The sequence below is a fragment of the Melanostigma gelatinosum genome, assembly GCF_949748355.1.
Source record: "Melanostigma gelatinosum genome assembly, chromosome: 11".
Classification (NCBI taxonomy): Eukaryota; Metazoa; Chordata; class Actinopteri; order Perciformes; family Zoarcidae; genus Melanostigma; species Melanostigma gelatinosum.
The window spans coordinates 17,193,074-17,214,337 of record NC_136644.1 but is presented as its reverse complement, the minus strand read 5'-3'; the positions used below and the strand labels follow the sequence as shown (position 1 = coordinate 17,214,337).

Below are 21,264 nucleotides of genomic sequence, written 5' to 3'. Positions count from 1 at the left end.
CTGTGTGTGTTGTGACTTACGTGGGGACTTCAGGAAAATTCATACGCTCACATAAATGCCTGTCCCTGCCAGCCATACTGACCTCGTCCCTCCATGTAGTTGATCCACAACACTCAACCATTCAAATGGGACTAAGTGGCTTTTAATTATTCAAAGATATATTCAAGAAAGGCCGTATAATGCTCGCTATCACCTGCTCCTGGCGTTCCACTCCTCCGGAGATACTCCTCGCTGCTCACAACTGAGTCAAACCTCACTGAAATGTTTCGATTTTCTCTGCGGACGGAGAACGAGGCACTAGTATCTCTGTCACTGGTGTCTTCACTGTCCTCTTTAGTCCACTAAAAAATCATTCCCCTTTACTCTGATAGGTCCTCAAACACTGGTTCCCAGAGAGCCGCTGCTTTGATTCTTTCAGCGGTGCATGCAGAGCCGACTGTGCTATACCTGCATACCTCCAGGCACTTATGCCTGCATGTCACCAGTACAGTTCAGCTGAGGGAATTATGATTAGGAGGAGGCATTGTCGGAGTAACAGAAACAAGTCTGAGTGAGACAGAGAGCAAGTTCGGGGGTGCGGATAGTTAGATAGCGAGAGAAACGAGAAGGTTATCCATGATTTAACGCCTATGGGGCCGTGAGATGAGCCTTGCCAGTTCAGGCTGCTGTGATTGCTGGATGGTGCTGGCTGTAGCTAGGGCCTTTCAGCTCATTTCATCATGGAGCTCCTAATGAGGCCTGGGCCGACACCCTAAGCATTTGGGCTCCAGACACACCTCTGATAGAAGGTACTGAAGGGGCTGCAGCCTAAACCAGTAACACCATCAGTTCTTGGGTATCCGAAGGCAGCGATGGGAGGGGGGGGCATGTGGAGGGAGAGTGGTGGAAGTGGCGGTGGTGGGTGTTGCTCCAGGGTGAGCTGCGAGACCCACTTTGTCCCGAGGCTGTGTGAAAAGGTCACTGCCCGTGAGGAGTACCCACAGGCCCCCGCTGCAGGGCGTCTGGAGGGAGAGTTGTTTTTGTTCAAACAGGAAGTGGCAGGTTAAGAGGAGCGTGTCCATCAAAAATATGTCTGGTGTTTGCTCGTACAGAAGTAGAGGCTTTTGTTTTTGGAGTTTGTTCCAGGATACTCTGAAAGCACGTGTTGCTGCTCACTCATGTGTCAATGCCTCCTTTTGTTTCGGGTTCTCCCCTAATAATGAAACACAATGAGCCAGTTGCTGTGGCGCAGGTCTATCATTTATTTCTTCGATCTCTCAAACCTGTCTGGGGAAATAGTGGAGGACTGAGCGCCGTACCGTATGTGGCAGTGTGGGTGCCTCCCTAATGAGAGGCGGCTCTAGGGGATATGAAAGGCAGAGCGGTAAGGGGCGGGTGGCAGGGGGGTGGGGCAGCAGGCTTTGCTGGTAGAGTGACCTGTCTGTTCACCCCGGCCCTGGCCTTTGTGCAGAGTTAATGATGCCACTAATATGTTCTTTAAAGACCACACTGTGATTCGTGGCTTTCATTAGCCCCGTGTGCCAGGGTGTCTTTCTCCCGCTCGTTCTCTTTTCTGTCGCCCCTTTAATGATGGCCTGGAGACGAGGTGGCACGCTTGACCCTTAATCATACGAGCGAGAGGAGGCTGGGGTGAGTGAGGGGCGGTGATGAGACGGGAGGTTTTGGGGAAAGGCAAGGGGGTCGGAGGAGGAGGTGGAGGAGGAAGAAGAAATCAGATGGTTGTTCTTCATAATCCTGCTCCCCGAGGGCTGGTTAAGCATGACTCTCCTGCTCAGGACGGTATAGCAGTCTTTACAGAGACAACATATAGTGAACTCATGTGAGCGGTATCTTGTTTTCACCTTTAAAATAATTCTTCTCTTTCACGTCTTTTTTCTTAAAGACACCTTGCTTTGTATTTGCCCACTGTTCACGTCTGAGAGCTACACTAAGCCTGTTGACTGGAGCTGATGGAGGTCGAGTAGACTGGAGAAAATGTCAGTAGAAAAAAAACAGAAGAAAACGTCTCCAATTCAAAGATAATTTAGTTTGTTTACAACTTGGACCATGAAGTCAAAGTCTTCGCCATCACTCCTATCGGTAATAATAACATAATCCCAAATTATTGCTATAATCTAAGAGTGTGGCAACATCACTGAAAAACTAGTTTGTTTGCCTCTTGTGTTTTTCTCTTTCCAGCTCTCCGTGGTCTTTTTGGCAGCATTTTCTTTTCCCGGATCATGTTCTTCATTTATGCTTGCAAAGTATCTATAATGTTGTCATCCGGATTTTCCATATTCTAAATTTGCTATTTTGGTTTATTCTGTACACACAAAACGTATTGCATGTCTGCAGGTTTCCCCGTTAAAGGAGAGATATCAGTGTGTTCCCAGGTCTCAGCAATGACCCGTCACCTCCATTCACATTTCCCTCTTCTTCTGTGGTTAAAGAAAGACTGTGTATAAGGGAGTGTATGTTCACAGAGGGGTAAACATACAGCATCTCTCACCTCCAACCGCCTGTTGGGAGGCGGATAAATAAATGATAAATAAATTACACACAGACATACTGTACTTGTACTTGCTTTGCAGAGAATTACAGTTATTTACAAGCACACACACATACACACCCACACACAAATACACACACAGCTTTGGACCAGATGAGCACCCAGGTGATAAAGAGCAGATGTTTTCCCAACTGGGGGTATGCTCCTAATGCTTCTATACCACCTTACAAAAACCCTCCTCCTTTCCTCACCTCCTCATCCTCCTCCTCCTTCTTTTCCTCTGGTCTCTATCCAAGCCATCCATTTTTCTCCAGAGTAAAGACAGATTAGGGTCTAAATCCCTCGCAATTTGGGTCATGGCCTTTTGTGTGAGAGGAGTGGCACACGACTGGGCCCCCAATTTGCCAGAGATCAGGGGGTTAGGCCGGCCAGTGATTGAGGGGGAGCCACACAGTATGACCATGTTTGGGAAAATAATGAGATTGAATTCACAGAGAGTCTATGGTGGAGACCCGGGTATCAGAGAGAGGAGGGGTGGTGGACAAAATTGAAGAGAGGGTAAGAAATGGAGGATAGCAAGTCAACTATCCAGCTGACAGATTTGTTTTTACAGCCAAACAAGTTGACAAGTACAGGGCAGCCCCCATTAACACAGCAATGTTGTAAAATAAAGATAAATGACAACAGTCTAAAGAAAACTGGAGTGTTGCAATGTCTGTTCCCTGGTGTCCGAAAGCCCTCAAAGTGCATAACGTTTGAAGTTGCCCAGATATTACTCCTTTGACTCGTGTAAATAAGTAAGCCATAACCTGCTGCTTTTAACCTGCTGACATAAGGTGATGAAAAAGAATAATAAAGATTCAAGAACCCTTTGTGCAAACTAAAATCAGTCCAGATTTTGGTTAAAACTAAATCTGCGGGACGATGGAAGACAGTACAGTATGCGTGATGGTTGACTATCCGTCAAAATATACGCACAGCATTCAGAAATAGGTTTTACTTATGTGACAAGCTTGCATAAACAAATTCCACTCGATTTGGAGATTCTTCAACACATGTTTCCATTCTTTAACTCTTTGGCATCCAGTTTGTACTCTACTGACCACTGTCCTTCCATGTACACAAACCTTACCAAGTAACACTCATAAAAAACCACGGTCATCCAGTCCTTTGGCTGTCACTTGGTTCCATTTTGCAGTGGGTTTATTGCTATTATGGCCTGTAAAGAAAAAGAGCCTTGTTTATATTTGATGATTTATGTGTACATTTACACCACTACAAAGAAAAAAACTGAATACTGTCATTTTGTCTTTTCCAATAACTGTCAGGTAGTGGGCATAAATCCTCCGGTGTATCATTTTATATTGTGGTTTATATATAGTGAAATACTAAATTGTCTTAATAATTAATTGAGCAACTGTTAATGTATTCAAAATAACCAGACAGGAATCAACGCAAGGTACTTCATTACATTGATGCAGAAATGATCAAAAAATACAACTGACTGATTTACCACACTGTCCTCAATGGCCTGAAACACCAGAAATTAAAGGAATATCTGCTACAGCTGAATATGTAGATATATTTCTCAGTTTATACAGAATGTTTTCAGAATGGTCAGCCCTACATTCAGGTTTGCATATTAGAGAGGCTTACTTGTATCAGGTCTGGCTTTTGGCACATCTTGTGAGTATGTGTCAGTGGGGAGTGTGTGGCTGGTATCTCTGCGCTCAGTCACAACCACTGCCTGCGGCACCGTGGCTGAGAGGACAAGAGGCCTCTGGTTGTGGTACTTGAGGCGGTATGTTTCCGTCATGCAGTTATCCACAGTGAAGTATGTTGTTAGAGAAACCTCTTGAGCTGGCGCTGCTTGTTCCACTCTGCATCCAGCCAGTCTTTCCTCACTTTCACATGATGATGGGGTACTCCTCTCTGGGTCAGAGCCCGACTTGGAACTTGCATCTGAGAAGGTTCTGAGCCCTGAAATGTCAGGCCTCCTGTGAGCACTGACATAGGACGTGGACGAAAGTCGAGGACTCGATGGAAAGGGTTCTTGAAGCATCCTCGGACGAAAGGCCGCGTGGCTCGTTTCCCCCTGGTGAGGAGAGATCCGCTGGGGCGGTCGAAGGTGAGGCGACCCTGTCGTTCCGAGATGACGCTGGTTGTTCAGTTGGAGCAGTTCTGCAGTCACATTGCTGGGAGGGTGGTGTGGCAGGGTTATATGAGGACACTGGGATTCAGAGGTGCCAGTGTTTTCTCTGTCCTCGGGCTCAGAGAGAGCGAGATCATCGGAGCTGTTCCATTCAGAGCTGCTGGTTTTTGTAATGTGCCTCAGAGCTGTGCTTTCTCCCGTGTGCCCTCTGCAGCTGGTCTGCTCACTCGGCCTGTTGTCTGAACCAGTGGACTCCCTCTCTGAGGATACTGCTTTTCTGGAGGTATTACAAGTGTGCTTTGATTTCCGTCTACAAGAAAGAATGATGGAAATTATAATTGAATATGAATGGAAATCCAATTTATGAGTCCTTATAGTGTCATACTAGAACAAGTTATGTATCGTTTTCAATAAAGGGCACTACCTCGCACTTGGACTGCACTTTAGCTGTGAATGTGAAACTTGGTCATTGTTCTTTCCCTGAGGTTTGGGTTGATGTTTACCTATGACAGATAAAAACAAAGGTGATCAAAATATAGTGAGCGAGGAAGAAAAATGAATTATATTTTAAAATGAAATATAAAGTTGTATTGCTCACCTCCTTTTAAAGTAATTACAGTATTACATACTGTAATTCATATTTACATACTGTAGTTAGTGCAAGAGGTAACATATTTTTATCTTCTGACCTTTCCTCTTCTTTAGAGTTCAATTTAACAAATTAAGAACAGAGAAAATCTTCTAAATTATGTCAGAAAATAAAAATCTTAAGAATACAACAAATGAGAAGGCGTTTGAGGAAGAAGATTAGAGACCAGTGGAAGAAAAAGAGATTTGAGTGCAATGAGTGAGATTCATGACTTGCTTTCTCAGACTTTAGAGATCGAATGCAGAATCCTGAGAATTAAGTCATAATCGATTGGGACTACAGATGAAAAATAGCCCTTTGGCTAACTCTGGCGCATTTTTGCAGAAATGTTTTTATTAATGTGCACTGTCCCGTTCAAATAAACCAATAAATAAATCTGCTAAATTGCAGATTTTAGACTTTAATCACAAAATTCAGATTTATTTTTTCTCCTAATCTTCTTTCCTAAATATTAACTAGGCATATCTGCACACACTTACAATAAAACAAAATGAATCAAAAGTAGAGACCAAGTTGAGACAAAATCATCCACACATTCAACGATGAAACGGATGCTCTCTCTGGACACCAGGTGGCAGCAGAAGAGTATTAATCACACGAGACTTTCTCACAGCTGGATGAAGCAGCCAGCACGCTCACTCAGCATGGTGCTGAATTCCTTCCCTTTAAAAATAGATCTGTCATATTTTTCTTTGCTGTTGCCCCGGAGAGGCCCATGCCAGGATAAAAGCGTTAGCTGTCTGTTGGTAACACTGGCTATAGATGCACGTCTAGCCTCGATAAAGTATCATGTGCAGCACACTCAAAGTACTGCATGAAACAGAAAGATATTTACGACAATGACCGGCAGCCACGTCCAGCTGTGCTATCTGAATGAGCTTTGTGGGATTATCATCAGATTAATGCCTGTGCGGGGCGGACTGGGTGAAGAGGTGAAGAAGCCAGTCCGAGCTCAGAAATCAATCTTCAATTACTCTCACATTACCAGCTCACACTTCATCTGCTAGACTAACAGAAACATAGAGAAAGAAAGAAATGAATAACCTTTCTTCCTTTCTTTGAAATTAAGTGATGTAAGGTGCGCATAAATACCAAACGTATTTTGCAATAACGGAAAACTGGTATGTCTTGTATTTACAAATCTGATACCGTAGTTCTTAACTTCCCTGTAAATCTTTCTCTGGAAGTATAGCAGATTAGATGTAAGACATAACCTTCCCTGACATGTTCTTCTATTCTCTTATCATGTTATGATTTTCACCTCATGCTATTTTGATTGTTGGTGTCTCATCCTGTCCTTATTTTTCCTCCTCTGCTTTTTAAAACACTGCCATTATATTTTTTTAAAGATGACTTGATGTGGATTTGTTGCCACGGGTTGATTATTAATTAATTATTAATTTCACTCGTTAGTCAAGTGACTATCAAAACCATTTATTTAATTAACTTATTACAGTCTAAAGACTCAAAAAGGAAGCCTTTAACATCTTGGAACTTACCATTGTTTGAAGGAGAGGACATTATACTTGAATTGGCATCGCCTCCCTTTTGGTGCAGCTGACTGAAAATAAAACACTAAAATTATTCTACACAAGTTTTCAATCAATCCTGTTTTCATGATATGTCAATTCGTTTTTTTGAAAAAGCAGTAATAAGCACAGCAAGCAACAAACAAACCTACTTTCATGGTCATGGGCATCAAATATTGCAAAGCACCAAGGGAAAAACACTGGCAGAGTCTGCTCATGTCTAACTTGATTTTAATGTCCAAATAAGTTTTATTACAAATAAGATTTATTTGATTGTATTTGTACTATTGTTGCTTAAAATGTCTTATATAAAGCATTATGTATTGTTTGATACTGATTCAGTTTGTATTTGGTGACAGTAAGCCTTTGGTGATCATTTCAAGCCCTAATATATAAACACTAGTTCCTGGTATCACTTACTTTTACAGTCATATTAAGTGCATTTTCTCCTAATAAATGCAGAGTTGTTTCAGCACATTAACAATAACATACAGCTGCAACACTAACCAACAACATCTTAACATTTATCATCAATTTATTATCACGATATCCTTCATTTAAATAAAATCCTGCCGTGGATACTTTTATACACACAGTACATATCGCCAGTAATGATCAGAACATTTCAGGAAAACATTTCTATTTAGATGTTGCAATTTACATGAAGCATTCAATCAAATGCTCTGCCTACAGATGTTTATTGTCCACTAAAGTAAAACAACAGCAAGGTGTGATGTTTTTTGGAGAAGGATTGAACAGTCTGTGTAGATCATATGAACTTCACTCAGCGTTACTTCAATCGAGAAGTTTCAGCTTTCTTCCTGCTGCATTCAGATTATATACAGCACAAGGTATTGAAAGGTAATGTCATGTGCAGTTCAGTTTTAGTTTTAGTTTCCAAGGAAATACAAAGTATTTCTGATTGATGAAGCAGACACTGTAGTGGTATCACCCATCACGACTCTCAGAATAACAAACTAGTGAAAGAATGTACTGAAGGAAGTGTACCGAGAAATGGTTGAAAAGCATGTGGTCCGTCAATATTCATTGCTAATTACATAAAAATGTCATTATTTCCATGGTGGAGCCTAATTACTTAATGACAAAGATATTTATATAAACTAATATATAATATATAATGTAAACCAACACTATTGTCTTCCATGAATTAAAGGGTTTCTAATTTCCATGTAAATATCCTGTTACACGTCCTTTCATCATTCCTCCTGTTCATACTGGCCATTAAAACATTCCTTCCTAATGTACTTTCTATGCAAGTGATGGGGGACAGAATGTCCAGTCTTTGTTGGATGCAGAAATGTATTGCATGTGTATAATTAGGGCTGGCAATAATTTAATATACCTTATCGTCTTTCAATGGAATCATATTGTGCTGAAAACTTAAATTGAGATATCGTGATACACAATAACTTCTTAAATTGATAATCACATGCATATAAACTAACTCAAATTTATCAGATTTTGAAGTTCTTGAGAAAAAGTATCCTTTTATTAATAGTTTTTAACAAAACCATGGAGTTATTTCATATATTTAGTTGTTGAATTACCTTGAATAAGCTTCGTCGAATTTTGCTTTGATCAATACACCAAACTTTCCACCTTGGCCAAGCATAAACATTTTGTATGCGATGTTTCGAGGTTTTTGGAAGTTTGGAAGATATCCAGTTGATATGTTTGACTCAGATTGCTGAAGGCCTCTTATTATCTTCCAGTGGTGGGCCGTCAGGGCCAGCTAAGCCTTCTCTGCTGGCCTAAACAGAATCACAAAGTTATAGCTATTTTATAATTTAATAATTTTTCACAAATACACTACATGCATTATAATTATTTTTCCCATCAGCTTATTTTCTCATTGCACAGCTCCTGTCTTCCTCTGTTGCTCTGCTTCCAGCACAGCTTGTTTTAAGGAGAGCTTTTATCCAATCAGATTCAGCCCCATATGTCTCTGTGTAAGGAGAGAGGCCGATGCCCGCTAGAGAGCCTTTACAGTTTAAGTAAATGGGGACGATATTGTTGATTGTCATCGTCTTCAAACAATCAGATCTTTAGTTTGACATGTTGGGCGTATTCTTTGACGTGCCAGTGGTATCGAGGTAGCCTCCTAAGTACGTCTGCATTAACGTGCGCTGTGATTGGTCAGTGGGCCAGCGTGGATTTTGTCAAACAGAAAGATAGCTAGCAGATCTTAGTGTTTAGTAAGAGTTCAGGTTGAAACATATGTAAGAGAAGTTTGGACATTTTTAACGTTTTGCTTGGTGTAGATTCTTTTTCTTGTGTTACCTAGCTTTGTTTTTTTAACACTCAATGGCTGAAGGAGGAGGAGAAATGGATTTGAGAGTTACTGACTTTGTTAACAAAGAAAGGAGGATGGACTTTCTCTTTAAGTGAAGGCAGCTTTGGTAAGTGAACTGCTTTAGTTTTTTTACATCTGCAGTAGCATTACTACTGTGTTCATTTGTCTATCGTGTCATTTTTATGAATAATATGAATGGCTCGTGCTCTAGTGCAGATACACTTTAGAATGCACTCTAAATGCACACTAAAACATGCTTTTCCCATCACTTCCATTGAAAGCGCATTAGGAAGTACGTAATATTTTAATGGTCAACTTGAACTGGAAGAGGGATGATTACAACAACAACAAAAACAAGTTCCAACCTTAATATGGGCACCTGGCTATTATTTGAAGACAGACTTGAAACATTTTGAGCCTATCCTTTAAACTCACATACCACACTTGTAGTTCTTCAATAATCCAGTACTTATTTATTTACTTCCATACTTACAGCTGTACCAACTAAGTGATTAATGTACCTTGTAATGTTCCCACTTCTTGAATGTGTAACCTCCATGTGTCCTTATAAAAACTGTCCATTGAACAATGTTTCTTACCTTTGCAGCTGTGCCTCTGGTGTTGATCTCTGGTCTTTAACAACAAAGCCATCGACGCCAGGGGAGTCAGGATTGGTGGAGCCACTGCTGAGTCTATCGCTGCTCTCATAGCCGGACTCTGTCCTTTGGATGGTCCAGGTATCACTTCGCAGCAATGTCTTTGGCCCCCCCTTAAGTCTGCTGCCCCTCTGCTGGTTGGCCCTGCTCTCTGACTCGACAGAGCTGTGGCTCTCAGTCTCATGCCGCTGCTCGTCCTCATAAATTGTCATTAAACACTTCTGCTTCCTATCTTCTCTGGTTCGTACGTATTCCCGCTCGCGGCCTCGGCTGTGTTCACTGTGCACTCTTTCCTGTGATGAAGGCTTACTGTGCCGGGGGCTGTCGTGTTGCTGTTGACGACGCTGCTCCAGTTCGTTCAGAACAGTGTCTACATTCAACACCTCCCGAATGGGTCTCCAAGTGGACTTCGATTTATTGCGGCTTCCTTCACCTCCACTTTTTTCCCATTGCTCCTGGCAGCTATCCTGATCAGGGTGACTTGGTGAGGTGTTGTTCCTCCGGCTGTGCCCACCACCAGGCGTACTGAAGGACTGCCCTCGTGGCTCCTGAGATCCTCTGCTTGAATGGTTTGACGACTTCTCAGTGCGTGGATAGGTTTTTAATTTTTGGTCCATGGGAGTCCTCGGTCCATTCTCTGGAGGAGATGAAGATCTTGCATGTGCCATTTCTAGAGAGAGTGGACACGTATTATCGATCCACATGCTCTGATGTACGTTATTCTTCCACACTGGCTTGCCCCTGTATGCCTTTTTGCCTCTCTATTATCAGTGTTTCCTATTATGCAGATACAATGCTCTACCTTTGTGTTGTGATTGGTCCGTTTTCCGATGCCCTCTATCATTTTTTGATGTTTCACTTGGCCTCTGCAAATTCTCCATGAAAGGTTCCTGGAATTTGCTTGGACTGCCAAGGGGAAGTTTCACTGAGGAAAAGAAATATTGAAATGGCAGATGAATGGTTGCTCACGGATGTTTTTTAACTTTTGATATATTTTGGGCTCTTTTGGGTAACCTTTTCTGATTCTGACTGAAGACATCAGTGAAGCAAATAGAACATAATTACTATTTGGCCCTAAATTCCCTTTACCTGCATAAAACATCATGGGCTATGAACAACCAATTAGGGTGTGATGCAGCCATTTATGTAAGTACATTTTAACGGGTACAACATGATATATGAGGCTTACCATAGGTGATAGCCGTGTTAGGTGCAAGTCTCAGACAAATTCACACTGGAGGTATTTAGTTTGAGGTAACAAGGGCTACCCAGCCAGCTCAGCTCATTACATATTTCAATGTAGCTATAATTTCTGCAATGTGGCACTCTCACCTTGAATCCTTTCTACAAACGAGGCAAGAGACAAAACCACCCAAAACATCTCACCAAAAAACAGATGCTAGTACATCACTAGCAATGTTAAAATACATTAATGCTGCCACATTTGCCAACCCTATGGTGTGTTTCTTTGGCTCTGTGGCAAGTCCCCGTGAGAAACAAGAGAGGCTGTGAACTGCTTCTAAGTCAGCACATTCACCCAATAGCAGTCTTTCACGTTTACATCTTAACTTCATCTTTCTGCATGTTTGCATTGGTTCCTTCTTAATCGTCGTGTTTTTATTCATCTAACACTTGGAGAAGATGCTCCATATTATTGTGAGGATCCACAGTAAAACACAATATTAAGAGTATAATAAATCCTCTCTGAAACATGAGGGAGAAAAAGGAGAGCGTAATGCTGTGTGCATGTGCATGTCTGCTGGATGTTACAGCAGCGGTGAGTAACAGCAGTGAGTAAGCTTCAGTATTATTATTTAGTACAGATCCAGATTTGTTCATGAAGCCTAATGCTGACATTTGGGTAGTTCCACTGAAAAGATACTAGACACTAGATTTAGATGGAGTACTCCTTCCACAACTGCCAAGCAATGAACCAGTTCACACTCCATCATGTTGCCTGAAGTTATACAGGGACTCTCAAGCGTAGTAATGCAAGTAAAGTGTAACACTGCTGGGCAGTTGTCTTTGTTAGTTGGATGAGATGTACAGCAGGGCAAATTAACAGCAAAGTATCAGTTAACCTCAATACAAACCAATTAAATAAAAGACAAAACAGCAAAGAATGCATTCAATACATGTACCGGTAATAGATATTTTTCAACTGAGCCATTTCTCACTCTAAAACAAAAAAAAAAAAATCACTTACGCTTATTTTCATAAAAACAAGAATCCAGTCCCATGCCAGTCAAAGTGTCTGGGCTCCACACTAAAGCAAAACAATCCATCCAAACGGACAAGGCGCCATTGCCAGAAAAACCAAGCAGATAAATGAATGGAGGCAAACATCGGAAATGTCTAGGGGAGGAGTGAGAACCGTGGAGCAGGAACAGGAGCGCGCTTGGCCACAGGAGCAGGGATTAGGGAGGGAGGCGTGGGTGGTAATCTGCGTGCAACAGAGGCATCATCCTCATGTCAAGTTCAAGCCAGCGCACTGGGTAGGACAATCTTTCTGCCTACGGTTTAACAGCATTCTCTCAATCCTGATGCAAACCACAACTGTAATTTGCAGAGTGAAATGATTATTCCCATGGGTGCTGTCGATTTGATGTTGAATTTGGCTAAGTGATACATTCATAACAATTGTTCAGACGCTCTAATAGACTGGGATTTATGGAAATGAAATTATCAGACTAATTTAAATTAGCAGTTATTCATTGTCAATATTAAATACACTATAAATACACTGCTGTCTGGCAGCAACTACCCTCTTTTTCTAAATTATTTCGAAAATATATTATTGTATTAATGTCAGTGGAAAGTTTAGTGAGACAACCTATATCACCTATGTATACAGCAATACAAAACATCGTAACTTCAGAATTTTTATATGAATATAAGGCATATGTGCACCTTTGCGAAAAACATTTGGGAAAATATGTACAGTTACATTCATTTTATTGGGCACATAAACTGCAGAATATTAGCTGCCTAATGTTACGTCACCATCATGTGTGTTAGAGTGAGACTCTCAAACATACTTTACTCCGGAAAAACTTCACTTTTTGAATAATTCCATGGTACTTTACAAAGTTTCATCGTGATCATCTTGGGGTAATCTGGACCGAGTCCTTCTGTTATGGTCGTGGTTTGTGATACCATGGTCTGGGTCTACACTTCTTGTAGAGTGCATTGACTGGCGTATATAAACTATACGATGCTGATGTAGAGGCCTTAAGTCATATGAAGTAATATGTATTCCAAGGTGGTCAAAGTAGACAAGGTTTTAATTGTCTTACCTGTCACGTCACCATTCATTTGGGCTTTGTACCGAGGACACATGGTGGTTTGTCTCGGTGCATCTTCATGAGACACTGGAGATCCCTCAGGATTGGTGTAAAATAAAAGAAGCGGCTGGTAATGTCCCCTGACACATTTAGAGGCAACATCTTTCCATTTGGATCCAATCTTGGTAAAAAAAAAAAAAAGGAGAGTGCGATATAACAGCATGTAGCACACAGTAACAGGGATAAAGCAGATTAATAGCACAGAGAGCCGAACCTCCTTTACAGTAGCATCATCGAAAAACATCCATTTTGAAGATTTGGTGTGATAGGCAAAGGCTGAGTAGTGTTTACTCGAAAAACAGATCATCCCCACCAGATGAAGCTCACTCTGTTTGGCATTTTCGTCCGTGACACGGTTGAAAAGCTGAAATAGAGCAAATTGAGACAAGTTTGATCTCCAGATGTTTCTCTTTGGCAGATACTAAATCCTATGAAAATAAAATAGTTATGACTTCGAGCTTCATAATGTATATATATATATATATATATATATTACAGAAATGCTGTGCCTGAGGGTGGTGCTGTACATAGTGTCTGTGTTTTTCTTGTATCTGCTGAATTGCAGGTGATTGGACGGAGACTGATGAGGCCTGGTATAAGAGGGAACCTGTGGAGGCCGGCTCCCAACCGGACCGTGCTGCACAGCAAAGGGCATCGCTGTGATACGGATCGGGGCGACCACTTATCGTACATGTTAACAACAGTCCATGCAGTGGTAGGGGTGAGCCGCTCTTTTGTTTACATTTGTTTTCTCCTGTTTTTGGTTAGGGAGCTAGGTAAGCTGCCTGTCTTTTCTTTTGTTCAGTTTGGAGGAGGAAAGGTAGTTGATTAATAAAGATTGTTTTGTTTATTGTTTTGGGCCAGGCTCACCCTGATGCAAATTGCTACAAACGGTGTAAAATAATAAATATTATGGACTATATCACAGCAGCAATGGTCGTTCTTGGGAGTGGGAGAAAGGGGGGAGACCTTATATTATGCTGCGTCCAGGTTCCCCTAACAAAAATGTATGCATCTGTTTTTGATACTCTGTTGAAGTGTTGTTGTTTATTCGACATTACAGTACACAGACCTTCATCATTACTAGTTTATAGAAGAAAAAGAATCATACAATAGCTGACAGCTGTGGTTATTGTAATTTAGTATGAGTAAATGACTATTTTAGAGCAAAAAAAGACAAAAATTGAAATAAATAAAATATCAATGTCTATAGCTATAACTGATTTGTCATTTCATGAAGTTTGCTTCAGCTCTTACCCCACACAGGTTCAAACGTGGGCCAAGTGACCGAATGACATCGTCCGTGAGATCAGACTGCTCAGCGTCCCAGACAAATCCAATAGTGACAATCTCTGGACAGTTCATGAGCACACGGCGGATCTTGATACTTTGACCACATTTGCTCTGCAAAATATGAAGAAAAACAAATGACGGTCCATAATATTATCAACTGATCAACAACAAAAACATGAAGTCCTAATACTACTTTGCAATTTAATAGTGCAAGAACTTTCTCCAAGCAGTTTCTTTAAAGAGACTGAATATCTGAAATTAAGATGCACAGTAATAGAAAATGAGACGAGGAGCAGCTGGTTTAAAGGTGCTTTATACGAGTCCGGAAGCATTTGTATTGCCTGTCAACGGCTCTCGACATTGCGACGTCTGAGCCGGCGGCTCGTAGCCAACGGTGCTAACAGTGCAAAATAAAGCAAAAGTGCTGGCAGAGCTAACCGTGTTTACCTGAAGGGGGAACCGGAAGATGGGTGCTACGCTTCCGCAATGACGCCGTTGGTCAGGACGGTGTTATCAGTTGTAACCGCTGTACAAAAGCAGTGCATGAGCTAATCAGTGGGGCTCGCTCACATGCACGAACATGAAATAAAAGCACGCACGGCCGGCCTGACTTTGTCAACAAAGCAAGGAGAAGCTCGGATAACAACTCACACATGAGGGAGAACAACTTTATTCTCTGCTCATTACTAAACCATATCTTTACATAACAAATAGTTGTTTACTGATATATTAATGCTTTGTTCTGTATTGCACATTAAAGCATTTTTATTTCTGTTTCTTGACAAACAGCTTGGCCCAATGAAGTCAAACTTTGTAATTCTGAACAAAATCGTGCAGACTCTTGGATGTGTTGCTGATAAGTTTGTTAGCTAACAAGATACAAAAATCTTATTTCAATAACGTTTACACACAACAAACAATAAAAACAAAGATACAGGAATGAAATCAAAAGGCAAACCAGTAGGAACCAATGTAACAAGGAGCATTACTCAAAATGAAAAATACATCAAACATACAGGAATAAAACTAACAAAACAGAAACCACTTTGTTTTTCAAATCTCAGAAATAAATAAATGAGCAAATTTCCCCAAATGTCAAAGTAATAGGTTGTGGCTTTGTCTCTGTATCTCTCTCTGTCACACACTGAAATAAAACTTGTAACTCACCACTTCAAAATGTCATAATAAGGACTATTGCGAGATGTGAAAAGTGCCAGACAGCCCGTATTATCTGCATGTCAGTATCACTAAGTCAGTACTGGGGCTCGGATTTTCTGTAAGAATCACGGGTTAAGGGAACAGAGCACTCGGCTTCATCCAACTGATGCACACTGAAGAGGAAGACAGCGGTAGCAAATACAGATGAGCGAACAGTGGATATACACTGCTATTTATATCCTAACACTAGTCTGGCACCGTCTCCTTCCGGCCGCTTCAAGTGCAGAGTCGTAGCAGAAAGCACAGAATGTACTCTACTTAGCCGCAAGAATAATCTTTGTGTCCATGTTACAGAAACGTATACTAACTGTTCAGCAGAAAGCCATTAAAGAATAATTTAGCCTGACAAGTCAGCATTTACTTTAATTTTGGTTTGATTCAGCCAGACGAACAGGGAAATGTATTTAGCCACGACTTAAAGATGTCTGATTTGTTCAGAAAAACATCACAATGAAAATGAACAAGGACAATAATTCACATACCGGACAGCTTCGTTGGTCACCTGTGTTGTTTGCTGCCTGCAGCAATTCTCCAAACATGTCTGACCTGAGCCGTTCGTTCTTCCCCAACATGCGATCAACCTGTTGGCTGAGCATAAAAACAGAGACTGTATCAATATTTAGTTCCAAATATCTTTTTAAATGTATTTTCTAATTGTTATTTATTTTTTAACTATCAGTTAGCACTCAGTGGATATATTCCTGTGTATCTGTGACAAACAGTAACTGTTTTCTTGTAATCCATGTGAAATGTTTTAAATTGGGACTTTTATTAGGTACATCAGGAAGATTATAATGTTTAGTTTTTGTTGACATTGTCAGAGAGGTTAATGTCATAATATATGAACTGGACTGCATTATATAAAAATGTATTTAGAATATTATTCCCCCCTCATGTTTGGAAATAAAGGAAAACATTACAAACACATCTCAATATCATGCAATCCAGTTGGACACCACTGCAAACCTCAATAATAAACAACAATATAAAATACAGTTATAATAATACCATCCTGTCAGTGTCAATCAAAACTGAACGTTTGTATCATTGTGAATGTAGAATTTATGGTGGACACATACAATTTACAATATCTATAACATACAGTTATGTTGTGCAGTGTGCAGATTTGCTTTGTTTATCTAATCCTTGCTTTGACAGGACTCAAGTGAAAATGCATGCAGCAAGTGAGTTGAGGAGGAATTGTGCACTTTTTGCAAAAAAGAGAAAAGAAGCTCATAAAAACACAAGACCAAACAATCCTTAGATTCGTTGATAATAATCAGCACTTGCTTTTAAGGTGTGACTGCTAGAGGACAGGAAGGAAATTGATCTAAGATGCTTAAAATTGCAATCAAATCATTTTTTTGTAATCTTATTTAATACTTTGACATTTAAATCAGGATTAGCACTCTGGCCTGATTTTTGTGTCCCATTTTTTAAAGCCATGGCAGTAAATCAAGCACTCACCATAAAGCTGTGGTTGAGACATAATGTACGAATTCTGTGAATGGGTGTGGGTCTGAAGATGCACCACAGCTGCGACACACAAACTGCAAAAGAAGAAATTGTGCGTTATTTTACAGATTGTATTTTAGTAAAAGACCTGTGTATATTCCTGTGACCAGACATTAACATTTACATGCAGTTAGAGCAGCTGTTGGAGTCTTACTTTATTGTTATCAGTACACTTAGTTTTTGTCCCTATGTACTTCACATGAATATACATCTAATTATGGGTTTTCTTAGCAGATAAAATGACAGTTACCTGCTCATACAGCATCATTGCAAACTTCTGATGGGTGATGCAGGATTTGGATGAACATGCGTCCGTCGCAGTGTCTGAAACGATGTGTAAGTGAATTCGCTCTAGGATGTTCTCCTATAACAAATGAAAGCAGATATAGTGCAAATATTGAATACATGCAATTGCACAGTGTTTCCTTACAAACTATGAACTGATCAGAACATGTTTGTGAAACACTTAAAACATCTATTGTATTGTAGATTATGAAATGTAGATTATGAAATTGTATCGCTTCTGATGTGAAGTCAGACTGAACTGAGGTATCCACCCTTTTTCCTCATGATTTCAATGTACAAAACATGAACTATATGTCCTACAAATAAGTGGATTTTAGATGATATAGGCACTACACAGACAAAGATCAAACACACAAATGGAAGGGAAGGTTGATCAACTAAATCCAACACACTGCAACTCTACTTCTTTCTACCTTCAGTGTTACAGAGAAGAAAGCACCATAACATAATACACAGTTACAGTGGAAAGGTCTTCCACTGGATGCTACTTTGAATAAAAGCCAAAGGCACAGCATCAACGTACAAAGCACTCAGCAGCATCATCCATCAGGCCAAGTTGGAAGCGTTGCTCATCCTTAAAGGTTTCAGCGAGGGCGTTACGCAGGCTGTCGGAGGGGAGCACGCGCTCTCTGCTCTGCTGAAACTGGCTGAAGATGCTCTGTAAAAGGAAAACTATAATTAGTTGCTGTCATGAAAATGAACAGCGATTGCAAATTTATTTTTTCTTCACCGCTATCATAAAGTAATGACGGATGAAATTAGAAATATTCAACCATACTCCAAATAAAGCCCGGTTTAGCCCAGAGTGCGGAAACAAACCTTCAAAGCACAGAAGATGCAGGCATCACCGAGACAGAAGTGACCTGAGAGCTGCCTCAGACTTCTTCTGAAGATGTCCAGCTGCCAAAGTACCTGTGACGGTTTAACGACAGCAAAAAAAAACATCAAAATACAGACATGCACATGAAACCCATTTCAAGGATTTCAGAAGCTCAAATTGAAGAGAAGGATGTTAAAAACAAGATGTTTGATATTTGAATGAAATGATGCGGCCAAACACTGAAACAGTTTTGTCATTATTTCAGTGGAGTGAAGCAGTTTAATTGAAGTATTTTTTCATTATTTTCGAGCTGGTAGAAAATGATTCTTCACCTGAACAGCGCTGTTTAGGAAGCAGCTATTTTGCCCGGGTTCATTCAGCAGGCCTTTGGTGAGCGCGAGAGACAGCATGCTCCCAGGCTGGTAGGATTTCTTCAGGCCTCCTCCAGGTTTTTTGAACATCTTTACCCATGCCATGGAGTTAGAGCCTGCAGCTGATCAAAATAAATCCCCTGATTGACATGTATCTTCTACATGATGTCACTCTCTTGTTTCCCTAAAAGAGTGTGTGTCTGTGTCTTTATGTATTTAGTAAAGAGGTGAAAATGAATCATGAAAGTAAGGTTTACATTTTGTACTACCTTGACATTTCTAAGTGCCGTCATCATTTCAAGTGTTGATAGTAAAAAGCTAATTAGACCTCATGGGTAACCTTAAAATCATCATGTGAAATCATATCATATATTGTGGATGTTACCCACTCAAAACATACAAACATGTTCAATTCATCTTCAATGCATTTTCATTCAATCGCTACACTAGTACACTAATGATTCAAAATGTGATTATTATTGCATGGCACTATGGAGGCACAATAGGCAACCCTGGATGACAAATGTGGTGCATCTTGGACACAGCTTTCATAACATCACGATTCCAAATGCCTGACGGTTGGTTGCCAGATGAATCATGTCTTACCTTCTCCAGAGTTGGGTGGAGACTTGCTGCGGCTGGACATGGTGGGAGGTGGGAGCTGGTGCACTGGTCTGGCCATGGGCTCCATCCATTTCATCCCCACACCCCTCCGGAGCGGTTAGTCGAAAGCATTGTCAGGATCAGCCACAGAGCAGCCTCAGCCATGTGCTACTGGACATTGAATGGCAACTGGACAATATCTGAGGACAGGTGGGAAAGGAGAGGGAAACCATTAACATGCTAATACAATCGCCAACGTATGCTCAACGTGCAGTGCAGAAGTCGTTTCCTGCATTTCTTTACTTGTTCGGGAACACTAAGATATGAGCTTTGAGATGTGTGCCACCTCTACAATCTGCAGACTTCACGACCTGCATTGTGACCACACCGGCTGATGCACGGACATAGCAATATGTCAATACATTTACACATGCGTATAGAGAAAAGACAATACAAATCTCATAACTGATAGACATTCAGATCCTTTAGGTCTGCTTTTTTTTGTACTTGACCATCCCATTGCTTCATCAGACTGTTCCAGTAAACCCATTTATTTATTATTCTTTATTGACCTGTCTATTTTTAAATAGACAGGTCAATAAAGAAGATGAAATAGAATAACAGAACAATGATACAAGGGACAAAAAACAATTAATTTAAATGCAATTTATATTCATATAATTGTATTATAATTATATCAAAATAAAGCCTGAAATGGTGCTTTGCTCTGAAACATTTTATTTTCTTATGGATAATGTGCTATTACAATAAACAGCTGCTATAGGAAATTAATAATCAACAAAAATAGCCCATGTTACAGTTTAAACTGAATTACATGAAGCTTCAAGCTACAATCTTTAACATACATTTAAATAGGAGGTTCACCACCACCAAAATATCAAAACGACTGTCTGCCACAAGGTCCCACATGAGACAGCGACTAAATTATGATTTGTTTTCATCTCAATCTGGTGCTGCTCTGGTTTGTTTACAGTTGTACACTATAGGGGGGGGGGGGTAGATCTGTATGTATTTGTGATTAGATGAGAAAGTCACGCAAAGTTCTGTTCGTCTCATTTGTAAATGTACCTGAAATATATATGCTCAATCAATTACTGATTGCAGGCATTTAATTCATTTTGGGGTCAATAAACAACAACAAAAACAAATTTTCATAAACATTCCAACGTTTTCTCATGTAAATTCCTGTTTAAAGCCTACATTTGGTCTCAGCGCACACATGTGTTTCTGCACCAGCCTCACTAACAACATGTGATATCTATGGTCTGACATAAAGCACGTTTTTGCAATATCGTTCACAAAGAGGTCGCAAATCCTTCACCAAACAGTCCTTTGGCCATCCTGAGCTTTCCCTGGGTTCAAAAAAACAAAACCTAAAGCTGAGACGAGTGCGTTCCCACAGTAGGAAACGTGCTGCCAGCGTTGCAACAGCATCACTGTCAACTGCATGTGGGAACAGCGCCCGATCAGCGACAGGAGCATAAATATGCCGCAACTCGCATTCATGCATTAACAAAACAAAACCAAGTGCCGACTCACCTTAAATGGAAGCGGATACTTGCCTCCAATGGAAGCGCAGGGCGGTCCAGCTGTCAACACTCAAATCCCAACACTTCCCCCCGAATCCTCTCAATAAAACTGGCTAGAAAACACTGCAGATATGTCCAGACGCATGTAACGCACTATCTGCCATACTGCAGCATTCCCAATCCCTCCGACACGAACACAAGTGGCAGCTCGAGCCGCTGTTTGCAGCCGCACAGACCTGGGCAGGACAGTGTTATTTCGGTTTTTAAAAAAATCGTCCCTTCTTTCTGTACAAACGGGGCCAGTGATGGCCTGTGCATGTGCCAGAATGCCCGACGCGGATTAGTGATGTTTTGAGACTTGATAGGTCAAACTCCGCCCCTAGTGTAGCTTCAAGTGCATTGCTGCTGTATTGCAATTTTCAATCCCTGCATGGCAAACTGTGTCCTGGCGGAAGG

The 21,264-nt window shown here is 40.8% G+C and overlaps 1 protein-coding gene across 1 annotated transcript; it reads right to left on the bottom strand.

The window, feature by feature from the left end:
* Window positions 1–3,592: 3,592 nt before the first annotated feature.
* usp53b (ubiquitin specific peptidase 53b) lies at window positions 3,593–21,074 on the bottom strand. Its single transcript, XM_079279385.1, has 17 exons — window positions 20,819–21,074; window positions 19,262–19,458; window positions 18,617–18,771; window positions 18,284–18,376; window positions 17,988–18,122; window positions 17,409–17,522; window positions 17,111–17,193; window positions 16,126–16,231; window positions 14,390–14,536; window positions 13,347–13,496; window positions 13,085–13,253; window positions 10,591–10,713; window positions 9,732–10,458; window positions 6,789–6,850; window positions 5,065–5,143; window positions 4,145–4,950; window positions 3,593–3,707 (listed from the first exon to the last, which is right to left on the bottom strand). The coding sequence occupies exons 2-17, from the start codon at window positions 19,353–19,355 to the stop codon at window positions 3,631–3,633; spliced, it is 3,120 nt and encodes a 1,039-aa protein (XP_079135511.1). The 5' UTR covers window positions 19,356–19,458; window positions 20,819–21,074; the 3' UTR covers window positions 3,593–3,630.
* Window positions 21,075–21,264: the final 190 nt, after the last annotated feature.

Excerpts from the sequence above, each read along its gene's own strand:
- usp53b (XM_079279385.1), bottom strand. The coding sequence starts at position 19,355 with ATGAAATGGATGGAGCCCATGGCCAGACCAGTGCACCAGCTCCCACCT. Across the intron at positions 16,232-17,110 it reads GTCTCAACCACAGCTTTATG|CCAACAGGTTGATCGCATGT; the intron begins GTGAGTGCTTGA and ends TTTTATGCTCAG. Across the intron at positions 13,254-13,346 it reads ATGATGCTACTGTAAAGGAG|ATTGGATCCAAATGGAAAGA; the intron begins GTTCGGCTCTCT and ends TTTTTTACCAAG.